Below are 24,223 nucleotides of genomic sequence, written 5' to 3'. Positions count from 1 at the left end.
TTGAAGAAAATTTTGAGAAAAAAAAATGAAAATATTATTTGATATTTCAAATAAAGACATAAAGTAGGAGTCTAAAGTCCGTGAAAAAAATAACAAAAGAATAATAAAAAATAACTGCGGTTATATATATATATATATATATATATATATATATATATATATATATATATATATATATATATATATATATATATATATATATATATATATATATATATATATATATATATATATATATAACGGGATTGGCCGAACCCATCATCATGTAGCTCTTCCGTGCCCCGTCCAAAAGCCCTGCGCTTTATCCGAAAACTCTCGAACCAGAGAGGAGCGCGAAAGCGAGAGATCGATCGAAGATGGCGGCGGTGGTGGCTCTCCAGAGCTCCATGGCGTCCCTCTCCCTCGTCTCCAACTCCTTCTTGGGCCAGCGCTTCTCTCCCTCTTGCTTCCCCTCGCCGGTTAGCTCTCTCCTCCCTTCTCTCCTTTTTGATGGTTTCTTCCATCTTCCTTCGTTGGCTTTGATTCATTCTTTGAATCTATTAGTATTCTTCTTAACCGGATGTTTCTTGGAACTTTAAGAGTTATTATCTTTAATTTTTTGGCCTTGTTGTCGATGGGCTAAATGATAGTTTTATTTTTTGATACTTTATTAATTTATCGTTTTATTGTCTGAGAAACTTTGATTTGTGGTGGAATTTAATGTAAATCGAGGGCCTTTTATTGGTCAATTGAAGCCCATTTTTTGGTTATTACCAGCATACAGCGCGCACGACGCACATCTACTAACAAAAAAAGAAAGATCAGATAAAAATAGCAAATAACAATGTATGTATGTATGTATTGAAGGTGTAGAAAGACCTAATGGGATGGGGGGTTTGGAATTTGGATGTAGGAGAGGGGATTGGGATTGGCGTGTGTGCATTTTTGTTTCCAAAACTACTCATACTAGTGATTGTTACATAATAAAGTTTTATTTGTACATCAAATAATATTTTATTCAAGGACATATTTGACAGGCCTAAAGAATTTGCAGCACTTTTTAATATAGTACATATTTGTCCTTAAGGTTACACTTTCAGTCACACGATTTAAGGTCATGCTACCAGGTTCTAGACATCCAAATTTGATCGGGTGAGAAGGGGTTTAAGGTCTCAAAAGCAGAACTCTATGGTTAGAATTTTAGAAGCTCCATGAAAATGGAACCTCCACCTCTAAGAAGAAGAAAATTTTCAAATTATTCTCTTTTCTCTTGAAACATCATTACATTCATCACAAGTGCAAACGTAACCAATAATCTCATACATTGTGGTAGTTGCATGTGGAACATCTCTACACTTTCCTGCCTCACATAAGTGTGTTTCTGTATGGTGTCTGTAACACCTGCTTGACACATTATAACCTGTAGGCTGATGTTCATAGATTTGCGTGTTGATCTTGTCAGTAGAGCTTGTGCGGCCCTTAAACATGCAAAAGGAGAAGTGATCTTCTTGCTAGTAAGCGAGTCCATGGCCAAGTTAGGCTCACGCATATGCGAACCAAAAGCTCCTCATGTAGCTTGAGAAACCTGAAGATTACCGCATGCGGGGGAGCCCATATGAGCCTGTTTGTATGTCCATTAGCTTTTTGTGTCCAATGCCCACATGTAGAAACAGAGACAAATTCACTAAGACATGCATGAGCCTACCCAACTTCCGCTAGTGTGCTAAACCATGCTTCTGCACTCACTTGTGCTTGAACTTGTTGACCTCTTAGAGAATGCCATAACTAACCATAGTTTGCCGCCACTTTCTGTCTCATATGCCTGTAAAACACCTGTGACCAGCCTTTGCTGCATTCAAGCTGAGGATGGTTTGTGTGCATCAGTACATCCATCCAAGGCCTATATTTGTATGTCGGATCCCCAGCTTACAAATGAATAAACTCTTGTCAAGTTTCAAGAGAAAAAGTAATTGTGCAGCTTGTGTCTAGCTTAATCTGAACCAAGTTCATGTCAGGTCTAAACTAGAAAAATTATGCATGCAGTACCTATTATATCAGTATAATTTAATTAGTTGAAAAATATCCTCTTTGTTTCAGTTTTTTGTGTTCATAGCTGATTTCATTTGGTGGATATCAAATTATTGGTCCTTTCCCTAGATTGTACAACCAAATGCCAAGCAAAATGCATCCGATGCATTTTGATAGCCTAAGAAACACCATGGCTAATTTTAAATGTTTTTTTCATGATGATTAAGCCTATTTTGAACTTTTAAGGTACATACTTGCTTCTCTATGCAAACTAAATACAATGAATGCATGAGACATGCATCACTAATGTGGGACAATCTCAAGTTAAATATCTAACTTGACAATAAGACAATCTTTTTGCAGAATTTCATTGATGTCGCTTCTCAAACAATGGTTTTTTGCTCACTTTTTCTTTTTTTTAAAAAAAAGGTGGGCATGTGAACTGTTGAACAGGCAATATGATAAAGGGTTGATAAAACTACTTTAATGAAGTTTAGGCTCTGTTGTTCAATTAAATAGCTGATGGCATCTTGCCTTCAATGATAGTTGTCAACATTTTAATGACATTGGAATTGACGTGATCCTGACAGTATGATGCTCCTTCTATAGTGCAATAAATCTCATTTACCTTTCTAAAAGAAATAGAAAATGCAAAAATCTGATTATAAGAAGAAGGTATCCAATTTTTTGGGGACTTTTGTTTCCCCCTAAACCCTTAGCTAAGCTAGGATCTCTTCAAAACAAATGATAATCAACAATCTCTTACTCATACTCCCATGTAATCGTAGAAAAACACCAGGAGTATTTTCCCAGAGAATATGTCATCAAGGAAATAAACAAACAAGGACAATATTCTGATGGAATTTGAAACCAACATTGGATACACTAATAGATGATTTATAGCAAACTGGATGGAGGAAAATTCGTCGATGATAAACTGTCGGGAAAGTAAATAGTGGACCAATCATGTAAATTTGTTTTATGTTACTAATTACAAGCACATTGTGTTTTAATGATATTCCATCTGTCAAGCTATTAGAACTTTTATAGATATATTAGGGAGTTTATTTAAGATGCCTTAGGTAATCATAATTTTATTGTTCTGGAATTGGTTGAATAAAGAATGTACCAAAGGTTAATGCTTGCTCTTTCTGATTATTTCTTATGTACTATACCCTTATGATACATGCTTTTTACTATTCATCTTATGTGACTGCAATTCTAATATATTGGACATTTTGTGGTATACAGATCAATTTTGTGGATAAGCCATGCACAATTGTTATGAGGGTTAGTACTTCAATTCTTCTTTTACATCTTGTGTTCTCATTTTTTCTGAAATATAATTATTTAAAATCTAATATTATATTATATTAGATACATTTTCATTGATAGTGCTATATGATGTATAATGAGCTACAACTTCTTGAATGGAAATATGTAACTGGCTTTAAAGACTATTAGTGTTCTTTTACTGCAGCTTCAACGTTGGGAGCGTAAGAAATGTAAACCAAACAGCCTCCCCATATTGCATAAGATGCATGTTAAAGTTGGCGACACTGTGAAAATTATCTCAGGTCATGAGAAAGGTAAAATTGGAGAGATTACTCGGGTTTTCAGGCATAACAGTACTGTGATCGTACAAGACATGAACTTGAAGACAAAACACATGAAGAGTAGAGAACAGGGTGAGCCAGGGCAGATTGTGAAGGTAGCTTTGCTCCTAATGGAACTATGGTCTTGAATTTCCTCGTTTGTTTTATTTGTTCCTTTTCTTCTGGCATATCTTATTTGAGCATAAATTGTGCTGCAAATCTTTGTTAAACAGATTGAAGCACCTATTCACAGCTCAAATGTGATGCTTTACTCAAAGGAAAAACAACTAGCGAGCAGAGTGGGGCATAAAATCCTTGAGGATGGGACCAAAGTTCGTTACCTCATTAAGACTGGTGAGATAATTGACAGTGCAGAGAACTGGAAAAGTGTGATTAAAGAAAGAAAGAAAGAAAGAGAAGAAAAATCCGCTTAATGTGAAGCAGCTGAAGTTCTCTTCATGAATGTGCTTGTTGACTCCATCGCATATATTTTTGATTTCTTGCACTCACGTTCATAAATATTTTGTTTCAAGTTGTGTTTTCAACTCTATTCCAAAGTTCCCTTCAATAACATATTGTTATCACTTTGTTATACCTTACCATAGCCTTTAGACTTTTTCATGGACATGTTTGCATTCTAGAATGTCTTAGTTACTATTTTTATATTAATATATATGCATGCCATAATATGTCTAATACTAGCATTAGATGTTTCTTTTTTGCAATCAAGTAATCAATTATCAAAATGTGATAAAACAAACTTATTATGCAAGGTATGCATGTAATTGCTAAATGGACTGCTATGAAGAACAAGTCTCAAGAGTGGTTCTTTCTCTTCCACTTCAGCCTTTCTTGACTGTGTTATTGGTGTACAGTCTTAGTAAAAAGAAAAAGGAAGCACTTATATTTGTTCACTTCATGATTCAGCTTCCTTCAATTGCCTGAACCATTCATGGATTAAGCAGCACAAGGACCAGTTCGACCAGTCAATATACATGGATTGAAGTGATAAACAAAATCCAGTTACAGTCTGAAATGCAAGAAGATTTGAGCTCTTAGTCTGGTTAGTGCAGTCAGTCTAGGGAAAGAGTTTAAAAGAGATTGATTTGGCCAATTGAGCTTGAACATTGAAATGCAAACATTATAAACATCTATATATCTGAGATTGGATAACCTTAGTCTACAACTTAAAGTGTTCTTGTTCCCGGTTGCAGAAGCTTTGTAGAAAAGAAAGATGCCTCATCACAATTTTTTTTTGACTTCAATCAATGAAGTTGTGTGACATCTCACTTATTTAAGCTTGAGATGTATTCTTATCATTTTATTTATTTTACTAATCAGCATAAAGAGTAGATATGATTAAGTATGCGAGTGTATTTCCATTTCCATTGGCTTATAGACTGTCCTATGTTAACATAAACATAATTCTCTATATTAAAAAATTTCATCTTTCTTTATCTTGAAATAGCATCAGAGATGGCCTAAATAAGAATGCTTGGTGAATGCAGATCCACAAAACCGATTGTAAATAGTTGAGATAATGCTGGACGGTTATGGTTATCATTATATTACATCCAATAAAGTCAGAAAACAGCAAGTCTTGGAGCGCTATAGGCAACTCCCCCTTTCCAACCCACAAGATGCCCCTAGAGTGACTAGCCACATACGAAGCCACCCAGTCCGCAGCCCCGTTTGCCTCTCTGAACACATGCTTAGCCTGAAAAGCCACACCAATACTCATCATAGCCCAAATATCCCGAAGCAGGGGGTGGCCCCCTCCACCGCCATTGGAGCCACCCTGGATCCAACCAATCACGGTAGTCGTCGCTCTCCACTATGACTGAGCTGGCCTGCAGCACACGCCGAGCATGGCTCAGGCCGGCCCATGCGGCCCTCAACTCTGCTTTAGGAACTGAGGTGTTGAAGATCTGATAGCTACCAGCAACCACTACCCTGGAGTCTGGGCTCCTGATAATGAAGCCAGCGCCTCTCCTCCTGCCGTCGTCAAGCACGCATCCATCGAAGTTGACCTTGAGGAAACTCGGGGGTGGGGGTTTTCTGGTGAAGAACACCGTCCGAGGCGCTACCCGAGCAAAGAGGGAGCCCCGGTGTCCCGAGCTATCAAGGGTTCATATGCCATGTCTACATGAGTGATCTCAAATACCTGTACCCAGGCATGCTCCACGACGAACCTTCGGGATGGACTGCTCTCGCCAAATGTCCGAACATTCCTCGCCAGCCAGATCTGGTAAGCCATGCAGGTCGCCCCAATGGCCACCCGATGGTTTGGGGGGTGCTAGACCAACGATATCATTATATTTCTTTGTTTGGAACTTTTTTCCAAACTGTGGTAAGTCAGAGGGTTGTTCCATGACTGCATGAGCTTTAATGGTGAATACCTATAGGTTTATTAACGATGCCCCTTGCTTAAAGTTGCTCTGGCCTGGCTTCAAGCGCAAATTTTCAGGTGTTAGCTTCAATCTGATGTTCAATCATAACATACAGTCAGTGCTTTCATGTTTCCTTCATGACCACGGATGTCTGCTCTGTATCTGAATGATCATGATGGAGAAAAACTTGGACATACAGACACAGTAAATGAAAAGCAGGCATGATCTTAGAAAACAAGTTGTACAATGCGGCAAACTTAAGCAGCAATCATGGAACTATCGACCGCAAAAAAATGCCATTATTAAAGATGGATTTTATTTCAGACCACTCTACAAACTGCAACAGTTCATTTATTATCATGCAATATCTCCTTAGAGCTGCATTGTCTTGTATTTCTCAATTTTCACACCATCTAGAATCCTGTGGAACATCTTGTTTGCATATCATATTTAGGCTTAGTGACCTCATCAGCTCTTATTGGCAATTCTTATACTTCTATTGTTGACAAATTGACTTCATTCTACATGTTATATCACTTGCAACAAGCAGTCTTTTTAACATCTTCTGATTAGCCTGAGCACTTAGGGGCTCCCCATTCTTTGTCAGCTGACAACTGCACCCCATTTTAAATATGGGCCATTAGTCTCATGTCATAAGTTGCCACTTTTTTCAGTTATGCAACCAGCAAGCTTTTATCGAATTTCAACTGGAATATGGATATGACAATAAAGAGCAGTATTTGACTACAATTTTTCAGGGGTTTCTATCTGTTTGCTTTTGTTTCTAATGTGAAACTGTTCAAAATGTCTGCAAGAAACTACAGGATGCAAAACAACTTTTCGAAATTTCCACTTTGAAAAGATCATATAATGAAGGTCCACTGAAGGTTTTTATTCGGAATCTTGTATACCTCATGTTGAATTGGCTTCAAGTTGTAGTTTACACCTGCAAGGTCTGTAGCCAGTAAGCTTATTGGAGGTCATATGCTTTCTGTAATCAAGACCTTGGACTGGGAAGGTCCAGAGAAGGATCCCAAAATGCTTTAACACTTAACAGGAGGAGTGAAATATCAGGGGAAAAAAAAATTCCAAGAATATAAAAGGATGGAAAATTAATTTAGATCATGCGAACACAAGCATGTCAAAGGTAAGAACTTCAAAATACAGGTATGGAAACAAAAAACATCATTTCTACAGTATCGCAGAAGTGTATAAGTTTGAATTATTGAATGAATTTGCAGAAAAATTCAGTTTCTTCTGAATTGATTTGGACGATGATATAGCCTGGAGAAAGGATGTGAGTTATTGGTGAAATTTTTTGAGTGTGCACCCGATGGAGAATTGGATCTCTTAGATGGATGAACCTATTTCTTCTTGGAATATTTATTTCATATTGTCAAATTTACTGGGAAGTTCCATTGAATAGGAGTATGGTAGTTCACCCTATATCATGCTTCCCTGTGCAGCAGCATGATCATTATTTAGTTGTTGACATCAAAACAATGTGGCATAGGTGGGAAACGATTTTGGATCTATATTGGTGAATCAGAGAAGATAAGTCCTAGCATAAACTCCATTGAAGTTGTCAGGTATTATTTGCAGCTCTCCATCAACTGTCAACCATGCTAGGTTCCATTGCCGAGGATAAATTCGTACAGAAGCGAGTGACAGGTAGGCTTCATGCGGCCTGGATGGAGGTTGGGAGACATTTAAGAAGTTTTTGTTGATAAAGAGTTGGACTCTGTTAGAAATGATTTGAGAAGCTGGAATGATATATCTGACTGCAAATGCTTCTAGGTTATGGTTACTGCTGTGTTCTACCTACAATACATTTAAATTCTGGAATCATAGGAAGCTTTATTGAGACTCCAAGGGGTGCTTCCTTGGTAGGGACTTTATGCCGTGGGTATCAGTTTGAGAGGAAGCTTGCATCTCTATCTTTATTAGTCTGAAATTTCCTTGTGGTTGGGTAGGAAACGAGGGATTCTGGAAAAATCCCAGTAAATTATGATTCTCTCAGGTTTTTTTTATTCTGAGAAAGTGATGTGGAGATAAGATTATGAAATGAACCAGGGGTCAACAAGCTCATGCAATAGAGAGCAGCCAAGTGTAGGATGGCAGCTTGGTGCAGTAACAAAGGTTTTTGGCTGGCTATTTCGTTCTTCTCCGATCCGCTCAAGGTTAGAATGCCGCCTTTGGCTTTGACCAAACTACCAAATAATAGGTAGGAACATAAACTGTAACATTCTGGAGCTACAAAGATGAAGATTTTCTTTCGCAAACATCACCACTCCAGCCTCACGTCACTGTTAATGTCATGATTAATCACCCTCCTTCCTCGCCATCACCATCAATCCTCTCAAAGAATGATTTTTTTCTCCCCCCATTATTGATGGCTTCCCACAGCCATTAACTCCATGTTGCCCTCAACAGCCCCACCGTCCCTCGGCCGAAGGCTGGGCCGGCAGAAACTTTATTTACCTTAAAAAAGTAGATTACAATTTTTTTAAAAAATTAGAGATAAATTATATGTATATCTAATTATTTTAAAATTTTAAAATTTATTTTTATCTAATATTTTAATCTATAATTTAATAAAATATTAATCTAACCATTAATTTTAATCGTAAAAAAAATTTAAAACTAATCAAAATAATTTTAGCGGCATAACAATAAGCTAAGAATATAATATATATATATATATATATATATATATATATATATATATTCTTCTGAAAATCTATGAATAATTTTAAATTTTGAGATGAGATAAACAGTTTTATTAATGCCGTTAATTTAATTAGATATACATATATATTTTACACATTAATGGATATAAGTATAATAAATATAAACTTTATGTAGATTTTGTAATTTATTAAGAGAAAAAGTTACTGTCAAGTGGGAAAAAGGAGACAACTAACAGCATTACATATCATCTAACTTTTATTTTCTTGTGTGAGAGATGGGAGCATTCATAATGGTTGTTTTAGATAATAAAGATTTTGTCCTTAAAGTGGAGAAGCTAATTTGGAGGGATATAATCCGTGGAGGGGTGGCCCATTAAGATTTGAAAGGAGCGGGCAAAAAAAAATGGCAGTCAATGTCGTGACGGTGAGGGTTGATATGGAGTGATGGTGATAAAAGTATTTAGAATTTGGTGGCAAAAGTGTTGTGGAGTGAATCGCTCCATCAAATTGGAGTTTTCAACCAAAGACCTTGACTTACATGTTTGAAAACTTTCTAGCTTTTAGCAATAACTTTCAATCCATTAACCAAGAGTAATGTATACTTGATTTCATGCGTGCGATCTTAGTGAGAACACAAGGAGGAAAGTGGATGTAAAGATGGAGGATAGAGAGAGATGAAGGGAAGATCATGAAGTAGATAGATATTTTTTAGAATAATTCTTAAGTGATTTTTTTTTCAGAAAATGGTAACAAGCGATCATATATTTCACCAACAAATAAAATGAAAAAGAGGAGTAGGAAGAAAAATACAAGAAGCAAAGAAAGGAGGAAAGGAGAAAAAAAAGAAAAATAAAAAATTGTGAAATACAAAATCAATCACAATATAGAATCTAGCCCTTCTCAATAACTATTATCTTATCTCAAGCACAAGCTATTGCATCAATCCAATGATTCATAATGTCTTATTTTTAGAATTATATTATTTTATATATAATATTTTTAAAATTAATTTAATTTTATATCCTCAATATATGATCAATTGAAAAGTTTTGACCTAATTCACTTTGATTTCACTTGACTTGCTAACAGGTCAAGTTTGTCGACACCTATCTTACCAATAAAACCAACAAGCCAAGTTACTTAGGTTAAGATTAAGTTGGATTGATACATATATATACAGACTTAGGTTATGATTGTTAAGCTTTGCTTTAAGACTTAGATTTTTATAAATTTAAAATTTTATTTATTATTTTTTGCCGATGCAAATTAATAAATTTTGGAAAAACAATTGGTACAACAACTCTATCGATCGATTATTTTTAGTATATTTTTCTTTACTACATTAAACGATATTTTTGATACATTTATAATATAAAAGTAAGAGTTTGAATTTAGAAGTTTTTGATTTTATTTTATTATTTTTTATAATAATATTTTATTTAGTACAATAGAGGGAAAGGGAATCTCTCACCTAGATATCTCTCTCCATCGTAATCTCCCACCTCAAATTCTGCTCAACTATGGACCTCCCTCTTTTTTCTCTTTCCAGTTAGAATGGCCATTTAGGGAGGAAAATATTTTAAAAATAAAATAAGAATGGGAAATAAATGGAAGGAACCATGAAGAGAGAAAGCGTGGACATAATAACAAAGAATCTTTTTACATGCTCTGTATCTTTCTTCTCTTTCTAAAATTTTTTCACGTCTATTACCAATCCACCATTTAATGTCCAACCTTTTGATTAAAATTGGCAAATTTTTATTTTATTTTATCATTTTTTCTGATATTCTTATTCCATTTCATTTACTATATTTTATTTTTTTATTTTATATGTTAACTCATTCATTATTTCTATGTTTCACTTTTTGGTTATTTTGTTGTTTTCCTTTTCTTACAGCATAAAAATAGTTATCAATCTTAATCTTACTTCAAATAAATATCTCAATTCCTTTATATTAATTGGGGTTCTAGGTTTTTTTTAAAATTTTATCTTAGTTGGGAAAAATTAAAATCTTGACATGCTTGTCTCACCAGTATGACAAATTTGTTGGTATATAAGCTTGGAACTGAGCTAGTTTAGGACCAGCACAAGCTTGGCTTGAACTTGATCCTATTTTCTTTGGTTTTTGATTTTAAACTTGGATTCAACTCATTGACTAATGAAGTGAGGTTATGTTAAGTTGACGGAAAACATTTTAGATTTATCACGTCATTCGGGCTAAGCTTGCTCAAGCTTGACTCAAATATAATTTAATATATCTAGATCTAGGTCGAGTTAAGAACAGCCCCCCCCCCCCCCCCCCCCCCCCCCCCAACTTAGAAAGTAATTAGCTGCAATACCAACCTACTAATATAGAATATGACAAAGAGGTGAATGGACGAAGAGTTTGGGGCCATAGATAGTTGTCAGTGTTTTGGGTTAAGTAAACAAACTTGAACGAAACAATTGTTTTAACATTTGATCCATATATATATATATGTATGTATGTATGTATGTATGTATGTATGTATGTATATGTATGTATGTATGTATGTATGTATGTATGTATGTATCAGATTATGTATGAAAGCACCTAACACAAACCCGACACAATTTTCCAAATAGAATAACACTTCGCTTTAGACTTGGTTCATGAGTCCAAGAGCTCAGAATGGACTAGACCTAACTAGTTCAAGTTATGGGTTGACATGATTTATTTGCCGCTAATGATGAAATATAAAAGTGAAAACCTTTGGATGGCTTTACAAAATATATTATATATCTATTATATTATATTATATAATTCCAACTTACAAATATAATTGTATATGAGGCATGTTTGGGCTTCTGCGTTTCTTAATCCCATATTTCTGCATCTAGTCTAGTATACTTATTTTCCATCTCACATTAGTTAGAACTAGCATATAACCTATGCGGTGCTTGAAGTACAATTTTTTCTTTCTTTTTTAAGCTATTCTTGAAATATAATATAAAATATATAGAATAAAATAGATAATAAAAATAGAATAAAATATAAAAGCCTAATTATCATGTTATATAATTTTTTATATTAATATTATTGTATACTATTATCATACAAAATTCTAGTATATGTGTAACATTGATATAGTAAAATAAAATATTTATTATAATATAATAAAATTATGCTCCAAGCGCATATAATAAAAAAATTACATAAAATGGTTACTTAAATACAATATAAAAAATCATTAGCGGTTATACTTTAACTTTTAAGCAAGATTATGATAAAAAAATAATAAAAATTGATAAAATAGTAGTGCAATTTTAGAACCCACCGGCAGGATATGAGTAGGATATAATACTAATAAAAAATATATTCCATTAATATCAATATACATTAACAAAATATAGTTTTTAATAATATTAATTAAAAATTATTTATTTAAGGGTTTTATTAATAGTTACTAATATGATGGAACGGAGGGATTCATTTTAGCACTAAAAGCCATTTTATCGTGAGCAACTTTCGTGCTACGTGTCAATCGTCCGACCGTAACTGACAAATGGTGAGCTGTATCCTCCACGGGCCCCGCCCTCCGCTTAATTCTATCTCCTTCCCCCACACATCCCTCAGTGAGGGAGGCCGGCAGCCAGATGCGTCTAACCTGAGCGCTCTCCGTCCGGTGAGAAGACTGCCCCTTTGCTCGAATCGTCTCCTTCTATCTTCTTTTTTTTTTTTACGACGATCAAAAATTAAAGTTAGCTGTTGTTCGATCGTGTTTTCGAATTTTCGTTTTATGGGTTCAACCAGTTGTTATGTTTCCAAGAAATGATCCGAAGTAGGGGTTCAAAAGAGAAACTCTAGGATACTCCTCGATTCACCAGTGTAGAAAGTTGTAGATTTTTTTTTTTTGTTTAAATATAATTTTTTATGGCTTGATGTTTTGCACTGTTGTGTTTATGCTGTGGGAATTGACGCCAAAACAAGGTTAATTCTTGATAGCTGGAGATTTTTTCTTTATAAGTTTTGTCATGTTAATGCGTCGTTTGCTCTGAATCAATTTCATGAATGTTACTTTGAAGGCGTTAAATTAATCCCATGCAATATTTGATGATCGGGAAATGTTTTTCCCCCTCGCTCTTTCCATGTAGACATGGATCCAGTTTCAGTTCATTAGATTTTATCGCTGGAAATACCTTAGAGAATCGCTTATTGAGCGATTCTTGATGGGGGTAGAATCAATCCATGGCCTGACGACCCAGATCAGCTGGTCATGCCATGATGATTGAGGGCACCTTGGGGTGGCCTTAAACAAATAGAAAGTTTGGGCCTTACCTAGTTCCTTGGTGTTAGTGTGTCTACTTGTGGGCATCGGTTTCATGAACAATACTTCAGAGGCATAAATTAAGTTTTCCATTAATGGATGGTCAATTCGGGTTCTTTTCCTTTCATATAGAGATGGATCTTGTGTAATTGTTCCGATGCAAACTGTAGATCACTCTAAACTAATAAACTCCGAAAAGCTTTCCAGCATAAGTTTCTGGATTAGAGGAGTAATGGACAAGAACAGATTTGGTTGTGATGGGGTTGTCTTTAGCACAGCAAGGAATGTGATCAATTGCAGATATTAGAGAAAATTTGAGGACTTTGAAGAAGAATTATAGAAGTAATATGAAGAGACATTGAAGAAGAAGAAAAGATGTCTGTTGCCAAATATTTGATTAAAGCCTTTGAAGCCTTTGCCTTTGAATATTCCAGCACCACCTTTGAATACTGCATCATATATTAAAGAATTTCCATTGTCGTTCCTCACCTATTGGTTTGAATTGGAGTTGATCAACTTGCTAGATTCCTTCTTCTGTCAATCAATCCCACCAACCCTTCAGTTTGCTGCTAGGCTGCCCTTCGAGCCCCATCAACTTTTAATCCAACATACAAGCCCAATATTCTAGGCATTGCTCTGGATTTTTTTTTAAAAAAAGAAAAGGGGAAAATGATTTGAAGTCATTTTGTAGAGTGCCCATCATTGTTACATTGCTTTGAAACAAATTGAAGGGATTTTGTCAAATTTACTATGATGTTCCTTCGATAGTTATAATTGTGTTTTCGGTAATTCCTTCTATTTACGTATGAATTTTCCTTGTCATTGATGTGGCATCCTAGGGGTCTTCAAAACTCGGGGTTAGAATGGGAGTGAGAAAACATGTTTTTATTTTTTCAGAGGGAACCATAGGTTTTATGCTTCTTATAGTTCATAGTGTCTCATGGAGCAGGAGCATTATTTTGGTTTAAAAGCAGATTTTGAGACAATAATTCTGTAGTTCCTGCCCCCAGTAATGGCAGTTCTAAAACTCTGTTGCTTTTGTGCTTCTTAGCTTATTGCCTGTCTTTATTGTTGTGCACCCTCAACTGATTTCTTACCATTGTTCCCTCTGCTACAATTTGGACTGTAAGTTTACAATGCACTATAATTCTAGTAACTTGCCTCAAAATTGCATGTATAGATACTAACAAAAATTATCTTTATGAACCTCATCAATTCAATTTATACCAATATTGTTTAATAGCTTAGTTATGATTAATTTTATCTGCATAACATGCACAGAAGAAAATATAGGATACATCTAGATATGGCATCTGGAATGGAAGCTGAGACAGTTGCAAGCGAGAATATACTTGAATGGGCACAGAAAGACAAGCGGCGGTTTTTACATGCTGTTTATCGTGTTGGGGATCTGGACCGTACCATAAAGTATGCTGTCTAAAATTTCATTTATCAATTTTCTATAACATTATGGAATTATTATTTTCATTTTGATTTAAATTTTTGTAATGTCATTAGATTTTACACGGAGTGCTTTGGGATGCAACTACTGAGGAAAAGAGACATTCCAGAAGAGAAATATTCAAATGCATTCCTTGGGTTTGGGCCAGAAGACTCTCATTTTGTGGTAGAATTGACATACAGTATGTATCTCATATAAATATTTTGTTTTTCCTTTGAACTTTTACTCATTCTAATTTGTAGTCCACTGCCAAGTTCACTTAAACCACAAAACTTTGCAAGCGATGCATCATGCATGGTAGTCATGGGTATACACATATGTTAATGCATGAAGTTGAGTTTTTCCTACAGTACTGTATGCTTATTATGATTCCTTTCCTGTACTGTGGACAGATTATGGAGTAGATAAGTATGACATTGGCACAGGCTTTGGGCATTTTGCTATTGCAACAGAAGATGTGGGTATCTTTAACTTGCTTAAAATTAATTTTCGTGGTTACATTTATATGATACTGGCTTACTCTTAAAAGAGGAAATTTTGATGGGGCTGTAGGTCTACAAGTTGGTTGAAAACATCAGGGAAAAGGGCGGCAAGATCACACGTGAACCTGGTCCTGTTAAAGGAGGAACAACTGTAATTGCTTTTGCACAGGACCCTGATGGTTACCTTTTTGAGCTTATTCAGAGGGGCCCAACACCTGAGCCTCTTTGCCAAGTTATGCTTCGTGTGGGTGATCTGGAACGCTCTATCAAGTTTTATGAAAAGGTATTCTAATGTTAGCACCATAGTGTATGTGTTGTTCGCATTTGCACACTGTGATTCTAGTAGGCTACAAGTACCACCGACTCTCTTTCCTTTTATACAAAATTAGATATTACCAGCCATAAGGATATTAGCAGAAGTTAATACTAACTTGTTAAAAAGTAAGCCATGAATCCTTGCAAGCTCATTATTTGAAAATATTTTGACTCAGTTTCTATCTTCATTACTCATTTATAGGATGAAAGATACATATAGTAATGAGAAATGTAAAGATGGCATATTTTGTGTTCATGAATTCTGTTACTTCTTCTTCTTCTTCTTCTTTTCATGATGTGTCTGTTTGATAATCAACATATTCAATTAGCTAGGTGTTTACCTTACACAAAAAAAAGGGGTACAGTTAAACTACTAGCTGAACGTAGCTACTGTTTGTTACGTTACCATTCTTTGATTGCTAGGTTGTTTAATAGGCTATCCGCTCCTTCGAGTATAACATGAGTATTACATTATAATATTTTCATGGCAAAAGCTGTCATATTCAAAATCTGGGTTTAACCCAAACTCTTAATTATAGAACATGCTGGATTGAGTTTAAATAGCAAGATCATTTCATATTCCAGTGATATATTAGAAAAGAAAAAGAGAAGGAAGCGATAACAACCCAACAAGTTCCATTGAACATTTATTCAGTTTTCTTCCTATCGTCGACAAAAGTTCAAAAGCTAGTCTGATAGTAAACAAGAATTTCCTAGGAGGTGGGGCTAGGTTGGAAATTCTATAGGGATGGAGAAGGCAGGAAAAAATATAAATTTTCTTTATTATCCTTATCTATAATGCTGTGGGATGCATTGCAATTCACTTGTCATCCATGTTGGGAGATACCTAAGAATGACTGATCAGGATTTTGTCTTCGAAGAGAAGGCCAAGATTGATAAAGTATCTTTCAGAAATCCAAGTTTCATCTTAAATTGGCACTACATGTTATATAGCAAGGAACACATTTACTGTCTTAATTTATTTTCTCTGAGACTCCTTTTTTGTTGAGTTGCAAATAGACTATTGCACCAATGAGTTGATAACCATTGGTTTTACATCATGATATGAAAGAACAATATTAAGGAAGCAGTTGCATTAATCTGGTGGATCTGTATGTGTAAAGAATGTGTTTTGGCTTCTTCTCAATATTATATGAATTTTGCTAAGATTATTTATGGTAAAAATAAGTTGACCTCAGATTATGTGAATGTGCTCAACGATGCAATTTAACTTCCTTGCTGTTCAAAGTTCCGTTATGATCCTGATCATCAACTTCCGGCAAGTGTGTTCTGTTCTCTCTCCATGCCAATGTCCTGCCTGTTGGCAGGGACACACTTTGTGTGTTCTCCAGACTTCCGAGAAGGGTTCTTTCTTGGCTTCTGGTAGAATGCCAGATCAATTAACCATTGCATGTACTTGAGAGGGAATAAGTCAAGGGGGCACCCTGCCATCTTAATCTAGATATATGGATGAAGAGCTGACAAGAGACCTTTGAAGTGCTAGCAGCTAATGCTCCACATTGCCACCCAAGGACCTGCTGTGATCATAGGATGGAGGTTCAAAAAAGACAAAAACTAAAATGTGTGATGTCGATCATTTTTTGAAATCTGAATCTCTGTTCCCATCATCCTGTTTGCAATTCACAGGCAGCGGTGGGCTGTCCGGTAATTTATTCTTTCATACACGGAAAGTGCGCATTCAGTATCCTTCTGTTTTGGATGCTTCTTTGATCAGTTATTTGATTCAGACGTTAATCTGTTCTTAAATTTGGGTACCTTTTACCTTCTTGCAGGCATGTGGGATGAAGTTTTTGAGGAAAAAAGATGTTCCTCAGTATAAGGTAGTTTTTTATCCGAAATTAATTTTAGTGGTTATATATTTAACCTGTATATGTCATGAAATTATGAGGATTCATTGTTCTTGTAGTCAATCATAGTTCATAGTAGCACTTATAGTTTAATCTGGATCTCATGACCTATGCAGTACAGTATTGCCATGATGGGTTATGCTGATGAATATGAGACAACAGTTCTGGAGTTGACATACAACTATGGTGTGACAGAGTACACCAAAGGCAACGCATACGCACAGGTGCTGCTATATTATTTTGACTAGTAAATTTGTATATTCCCCATTACTTCTCCTAATGTTTGTTATAACTCATATCCACTGCTAGGTTGCTATTAGCACTGAAGATGTTTATAGAAGTGCTGAGGTTGTTGATCTGGTCACCAAAGAGTTAGGAGGAAAAATCACACGACAACCAGGACCGATTCCAGGAATAAACACCAAAATTACGTCTTTTCTTGATCCAGATGGTTGGAAAGTGGTATGTCACTCCTCTGCATGTTTTCAGTAGTTTTATGTCTAATGCACAGAACTGATGTGTCTTTAGCGTTGCTTGTATTGTGGTTCAGTATGAAATATAGGACTAGTGTATTTAGTTGAGATACTTTATTTTATGCTCACTGTTTTGAACTGATGAATTCAAGTGTCTGAAAATAGTTATGCAAAAATTTTCTTGTGATGATGCAAATCCCAATTCATATGTTTAAAACCTGCAGAAGCTTTGGGCCATAGATGAACCTATTATGATCTGTTTGAGCTCATACTTCTTATCATTCTACCACTTTTAGTTCCTGAGTGCGATGAAGGACACAGAACTAGAAAACTCATGGGGAAGGAAGCATCTAGGTTAGCTTGCATATCTAAAACATGCAACTCTTGTTGACCCAGCTAGGAAGATTTAAAGGAATGCCGTATGATTGAAAGAAAAAAATATAATTCGATGCTGGTAACCTTGATTTGACAACTTTCTTCAAGGTATCTACAATATCTAGCTGCTACGTAGGCAATGATGTTTTGAGTTCTGTTATCGCTTTTCAGATGCTATCAATAATTTAAAATCCTTGTCATTTTCACCTTTTCCTCTTGCGAATATTTCCCTTTATCACTTTACCACAAAGAATAACATCCTTCAAAGTGCTTTCAAGTTCCATGACAACAGCATATAGATTATGAGGTGTTCTTGCTTGTCGACATGATATTGAGTCATTAGAAATCATCAGCATCACATAAAAAACTTTTCGATGGGTGATGTACTGGAGTCTGTGTAACTTATAACCAGCACCTTGTGTGGGATGATAATCTTTTTCTTTCTGTTTTTTAAGGAAAGGGATGACAGCCTTGTTGTCATTGACAGGCAGAAAAATAGAATCCTCTTGTCTAAACACTAGATATTGACCATCTAATGTATGCAATTAGACAGTGATGGTTTATGAAATTCTGTATTTAGCTAACTCTGTTATCTTTCTCTTGACATTTCAACATAGATATTGTAGAACGGGGAGGCAGTCATACCAAATTAATGGGGTCCTTGAAGGCAAGGGGCTTAAGAATAGAAACTTAAATGTTTTAGCTTGAGTCTTAGGGTTCGTTCTTGATGTGTAATCGGTGGGTCTTAGGAAAAGGTTGTAAAGGTAATGCAAGATTGAATCAGAAATTCAGAAAGTCATATGTCTGCCATCTAATGTCAGGCTGGAACAAAGAAATAGGAATAGGAAAGAAGAGAGGAAGGGAAAACGTTTATCCATTTTGTTTCAGTTTGATATTGTGTCTGCTGCAAATACAAAGGAGAAAGATGAAAATGAATGATTGGAGAGGAAGAAAGAATAGAGGAATGGCGAAAGGAAAATGGATGAAACATAAAGAATAGAAGAAGAAAATAAGGAGACAAAGGGGACTAAAGAGTAGAGGACTCAAGGATGAAAAGGGAGGAGGACAAGGGGGAGGGGGGAGAGAGAGAGGCCTGGAGAAGAGGGAGTTTTATATCTATATCATACATAAAAAAATAGTAATTGCTGTAAATGACAGTGTTTGACATTTAGTTTTTTACATTAGTCCTTTTCTCTTGTGTTCATTTATGTTGGTGTAGCAGGGGATTTTTTTTGAGAGTCTTTGGCCCAGCAAGGGATATGTTTGTCATATATTTCCTCTTTAAGTCAAGAAAAATTAGGATAAACTGCCCAAAATTGACAATATAGCCTATGCGCTTAAAAGAAACAAATAGATGACCTTAATATAACAGCAGCCACCAAAATAGGTCACTTTCAGCTGAAATTTGCTGAAATAACTGATTCTATGCCTAGCTTGAGCCTAGACTGGCTCTCTTTCAATTTCTTCCTGGTTTTGCTCCGATCAAGAGGTGCAACACAAATGAGGGCGCATTCAATTCTCGAGATGATGTACACAGAAAGATAATGCTTCTTTATAATCTGGTTGAGAATGTAAGAGCATTAAAGATCGCTATTTGTGGTTGCTATCTTCTTAAAGTACGATGAGAATAAATTTATAATTAGACAGGCAATATATGGCTAATTTTGTCCTGCTGCTTCTCAGGTTTTGGTCGACCACTCAGATTTCCTCAAGGAGCTGGAGGCGTGATCATAATAAAGAATGTCCTTGGAACTGGTTATCAATGTGTGTGATAACTTCAGCTACTCGTAATCTGTGTATGTGATGAAATATGGTAGTATATAATAATTGCATGCCTTACAATGTCATGCACTATAATAACATAAACACATGTTACTACTACAACTCTAACGTTCTTTTCCTGCTTTATATATAGCTGAGTTTTTGGTATCAGGTTGTTTATTTACTGTTGAATGTGACAAATATCAGCACACAGCAGCGGTAGGCAGGAGATGACCCCAAATTATCAGAAAATACACAGCTTAATACACAGTTTGGCTTACAGCATGATGTTCATTTATTCTGTGACCAAGCTTTTATTACTTCTTGATGATAACAGTCTTGAGGAAATTATGGAGGTGTGATGCCATAAGCATTATGAGACCTACCCATTCTCTTGCATTGGCTTGCTCATAATTTCTTTATCCATCCCTATTATCAACAAGATTTTTTTTGTCAAGCATATCCTCTGAATTGTCATTTGAACTCCCATCTTGATTTTCTCATACCACCACTAATCTTCTACAGCCATCCTACTGTTCCTTATGTCCTAGGCTTTTGAGGGCCACTTTTGCTTGTATAAATATGATCCTTTTATGTTGTTGATTTGTTTAAAAACAATGCAATTCTTGAGTTTTCGTTGATATATTTTTTCTAAATCTCATTCTCGTTCATGTTATCATTCTTTTGCTTCTCTTTCTTTTCTTTCTTTCTTTCTTTCTTTGCTTTTTGGTTTCCCACCAGAACACAGCCATCGCATGATACTACTAGAACACATTTTGCTAGAAAGATACATGGTTTTTGGTACTGATTGGTTTCTGTAGATGCGACATAATTTATTTTGGTTTGACTCTTCCCGAAATCTTAAAACGCCAAAAGCATTCAGTCTCAATTTCGGTTCAGGGTTGACTATTTGTGAGCAGTCGTGGAACGGCATGGATTGAGATACTGACGGCTTAAAGCCAATCATTGATGCATTCACACGGCAATCTATAAGTGCTACTGTGGCTGCTCTTTCTATTTTTATTTGTCGTGCTTGTATACAATTTTGAGCAAATTTGTGAACCAGTTAGGTGATTAATCTGGTGCAAAAGGCAATTTGTGCCCTATGTAGATGTGTAAATTCGCGATTGGTACAGTACGGTACAAATTTGCGAGCCAGTCGCTATGCCATTGGCCTCCATGTAGATGTGTTGCATTGCAGGGCGTCAACAATTTCTCCAAAGAACCTGTATGCCCTGCACAATAGACCTAACCAGTTCCAGGTGTTCTCCTATTTACAAAGGATTGAGAATCACGCTTAACGATCAGCCTAGGAAAACCAAGAAAGGGCTTCTTGAACAGCCTATGACTCAGAAATGAGAGGAGAATGGGTCGGTGGGCATCATTATTTCTGAAAACAAAATTCGCAGCGGCATTGTCAGAGTTAGAAGCAAAAGAACCATCTGTATCTTTGTTAAAAAGAAAATTATATGAATGCACCTGCTTTAACTTAAGATCTTTCTGTTCTCTTCTAATGCTGCAAGAGCCATACTTCATCAGGTGGAGCCTTCTTAATTTTCCATCTCAGGATCTTTCGTTTTGCTAAACTTATGTTGATCAATTATTGATCTCTTTAAACAGACCAACAATGCTGTACTCTCTAACAAAATTTTGATTACTAGTCACAAAATCCTCAAAGAATAATGTCATATTTAACAAGATATGTTGATTGTGGGCTTACCGAAGGCTATTTTCCATTCTCCTCCTCAAAATATTTCAACAATCATATCTCATCTTTCATGTAATGCAACAGACTGCAGCATGTGCATGCAGTAATTATCCGCTTCATTTGTTTCTGTTTAAAATTGTCAGTCAAATACATTGGCACAAAGTACAGAATAACAACAGCAGTAATGACATGCAGATGTAATATTGGGGACACGTAAGAAGTTGGTGATAAAGTATAGACGGCTAAAAGGAGAACCAGGATTGGTCAATCTAGCCAATAATAAGGTATAAGCCAGCTTGGTTGCACTACTCTGAGAGAGAGAGAGAGAGAGAGAGAGAGAGAGAGAGAGAATATTTAGAGCAATAGTAAAACACCTGATACATTGTTTGATAACTTAAAAAGTCTGAAAGCTTGCAAAAGCACCAAAACACTTCTTGAGAATGTTTTTTGCAGTGGGAGATTTTCCTTCTACATATCTAATATCTCCCTCCTTTGCAATGCAAACAGAAAGTAGTATTGATGCTTGACATGTTCTTGATATCACACCTGCAGACTTTTCTACCTCACCACATGGTAACCTTCACTTAGCTTTTCCAATCACCTCCCTTCCAACTCCATTGCCAAGCAAATTATAATATTAAACTCAAGCCACTCCCTCTAACCCAGAACCATAGTTTGCTTAAAAGCCAAGCCAGAGACAGAGACAAACAGCAAAGCTTCTTACATGGGTAACTTCAGGTGGCCATTAACATGTTACTAAAATATGTATAGTAGCTTTGGATCAAGATGGTAGATGATTCCATATGAAGTCTGTAAGACCATCACAATAAAAATTAAACATTTTGAGAACTAAACAAACAAACCAACAAGACAAGAAATAAAAGTTCGAATTGATAATCACTATTGAAATAAAACCTCAAGCGATCCACAAACAAATGCGAATAAAAGGCCATCACATAGAAAGCATCCCAATTTTCCGAGTAATGTATCTATCTTCTTCTTCTTCTTTTTTTAACAGGAGCAAGCGGTTGAACAAAACACATAACACAGTTACTGAATGAAATGCTAACCCAGAGTTCCATTACCATATCTGAAATCTGTTAGGTCAAAGCAAACTACTTTTAAATCGCCACCATCAACAAAAGCAACTTCATTGTCTCGAAAATAGACAAATACTAAATGCAAGAGGAGGGGGGAGAGAGAGAGAGAGAGAGAGAGAGAGAGAGAGAGAGAGAGAGAGAGAGAGAGCGCGGAGAAAGAGACAACGGGGAGCTGGGCGTATTTTTTGGGTTCGGACTAGATCCGTTGTTGGGCTAGTATCGGTCCGTGGCCGGCTCGAAACTTATTCAGACTCTATTTTAAGACTCGAGTTCAGACCCAACGGGCTTAATATAGACTCTATTTTAAGCCGGTCTGGCCTGACGGGCCTCTGCCTGCCTGGGCCCATTTCCAGCACTCTGCGGAGTCGCGCATGAAGAGAAATTTGAGTGAATTAGGACAGAAAGAGAGAGCTCAGTAAAATTAGGATTTCGTAGCTACACAAAACTGTTTTCATTGAAATTTCTTATATGACGATGAAAGTTATAGATTTTCGTGTAGACTAAAATATATTATAGAAATTATTTATTGACGATGATGTGAATATCATCATAAAAATCTTAAAGCCTTTTCGCGACACTTCTCGCCAAACAAAACTTTCAGGACCAACAACTAAATTTGCATCATAAGTTGAATTTCATCATCCCTCCATAATTTTATCTGATTCAATGAACTATAACGACAATCTTTCAAGGCGATTAATGATATTGTCGCCACCAAAGTTATCAATTTGTGATGATGTTTTCTTATCATAGATAATTTGAGATTTATAATCTGTAGTAGTTATTAATTATTGGCATGAATTATATGTTTCTGATAATAAGAATTCACATTGTCACAAATAAATCATCCCGGTAGAACAGTTTCTGTGTAGTATATGTATCAAAATATAGAAAGAGCTGCCACAGATTTTTCAGAAATGGAGTGATTATACAGCAAGCAATTTGTTGCATCTCAAAAAGTGGTTCAACTAAATCCTCTGTATTAGGAGTATAAATTAGGTCTTTAATAAAGTGTTGCTATCTCTGGTATTGTGACACTACACTTGGCAAAGACCCAGTACCATAGAGTGGGGCGTTAGATATGTCTATGTGGTCTATCATATATGGATGGACAAAAATGTCCAAATTTTTTAGGGCAAAAAAATGCACCTGAAAACAGTGGTATACAGAGTTTGACTTCATGCAGCAAAGGTTACCGGTACTGCTGCTATGACCTTACCTGGGTTTGCTAGAGACATCTGGAATTCTTATTTAGCTCGTGTAGCGCTCAAGACCGTTCTTGTCTTCTGGGGATCCTCACTTCCTAGCCTTCTCAAGGTAAACTTTGACGATAATATCTTTGAGGAGGGAGGCAAAGTAGGGTGGGCTATGTGATTAGAGATTATGATGCCAGACTTGTTGCGGCTCGGGGTCGACATATCTTTGATGAGTCTATTAGTAGTGTAGAGCTGAGAACTGCATAGGAGGGCATGATCTATGCATGGTTGGTTCTGGGAGCAAATTGTGTCTATATTGAAAGTGATTTGGCCACGATGATCGACTAAATTCAGAGCCAGCATAGCCTTGTTGACCGGCACTTACTGGTACGAAATATTTGTGAGCTCGTGGGAGGGCTCGCAGCCTTTCGGGCCATTCATGTTAATCGAGAAATGGATAGTACTGCTGACTGGGTTACCTCTTTTGTTACGCACCATTCAGAAGAGTTCCGCT

General features: G+C 36.0%; 2 protein-coding genes across 2 annotated transcripts; both read left to right on the top strand.

The window, feature by feature from the left end:
- The first annotated feature begins 245 nt into the window (after positions 1-245).
- Positions 246-4,196, top strand: RPL24 (Translation protein SH3-like family protein). Its single transcript, XM_039132262.3, has 4 exons — positions 246-458; positions 3,259-3,297; positions 3,488-3,718; positions 3,836-4,196. Exons 1-4 carry the CDS (start codon positions 357-359, stop codon positions 4,034-4,036), a joined length of 573 nt encoding a protein of 190 aa, XP_038988190.1. The 5' UTR covers positions 246-356; the 3' UTR covers positions 4,037-4,196.
- Positions 4,197-12,196: 8,000 nt separating this feature from the next.
- Positions 12,197-19,873, top strand: LOC103696702 (lactoylglutathione lyase). Its single transcript, XM_008778399.6, has 9 exons — positions 12,197-12,327; positions 14,251-14,397; positions 14,488-14,612; positions 14,824-14,888; positions 14,984-15,196; positions 17,022-17,069; positions 17,213-17,320; positions 17,406-17,558; positions 19,628-19,873. The coding sequence occupies exons 2-9, from the start codon at positions 14,276-14,278 to the stop codon at positions 19,670-19,672; spliced, it is 879 nt and encodes a 292-aa protein (XP_008776621.1). The 5' UTR covers positions 12,197-12,327; positions 14,251-14,275; the 3' UTR covers positions 19,673-19,873.
- Positions 19,874-24,223: the final 4,350 nt, after the last annotated feature.

The sequence above is a fragment of the Phoenix dactylifera genome, chromosome 14 (assembly GCF_051530095.1).
Source record: "Phoenix dactylifera cultivar Ajwa chromosome 14, Ajwa_hap1_PhDact_Kaust_v1.1, whole genome shotgun sequence".
NCBI lineage: Eukaryota > Viridiplantae > Streptophyta > Magnoliopsida > Arecales > Arecaceae > Phoenix > Phoenix dactylifera.
This window is presented reverse-complemented; position numbering and strand designations above follow the sequence as displayed.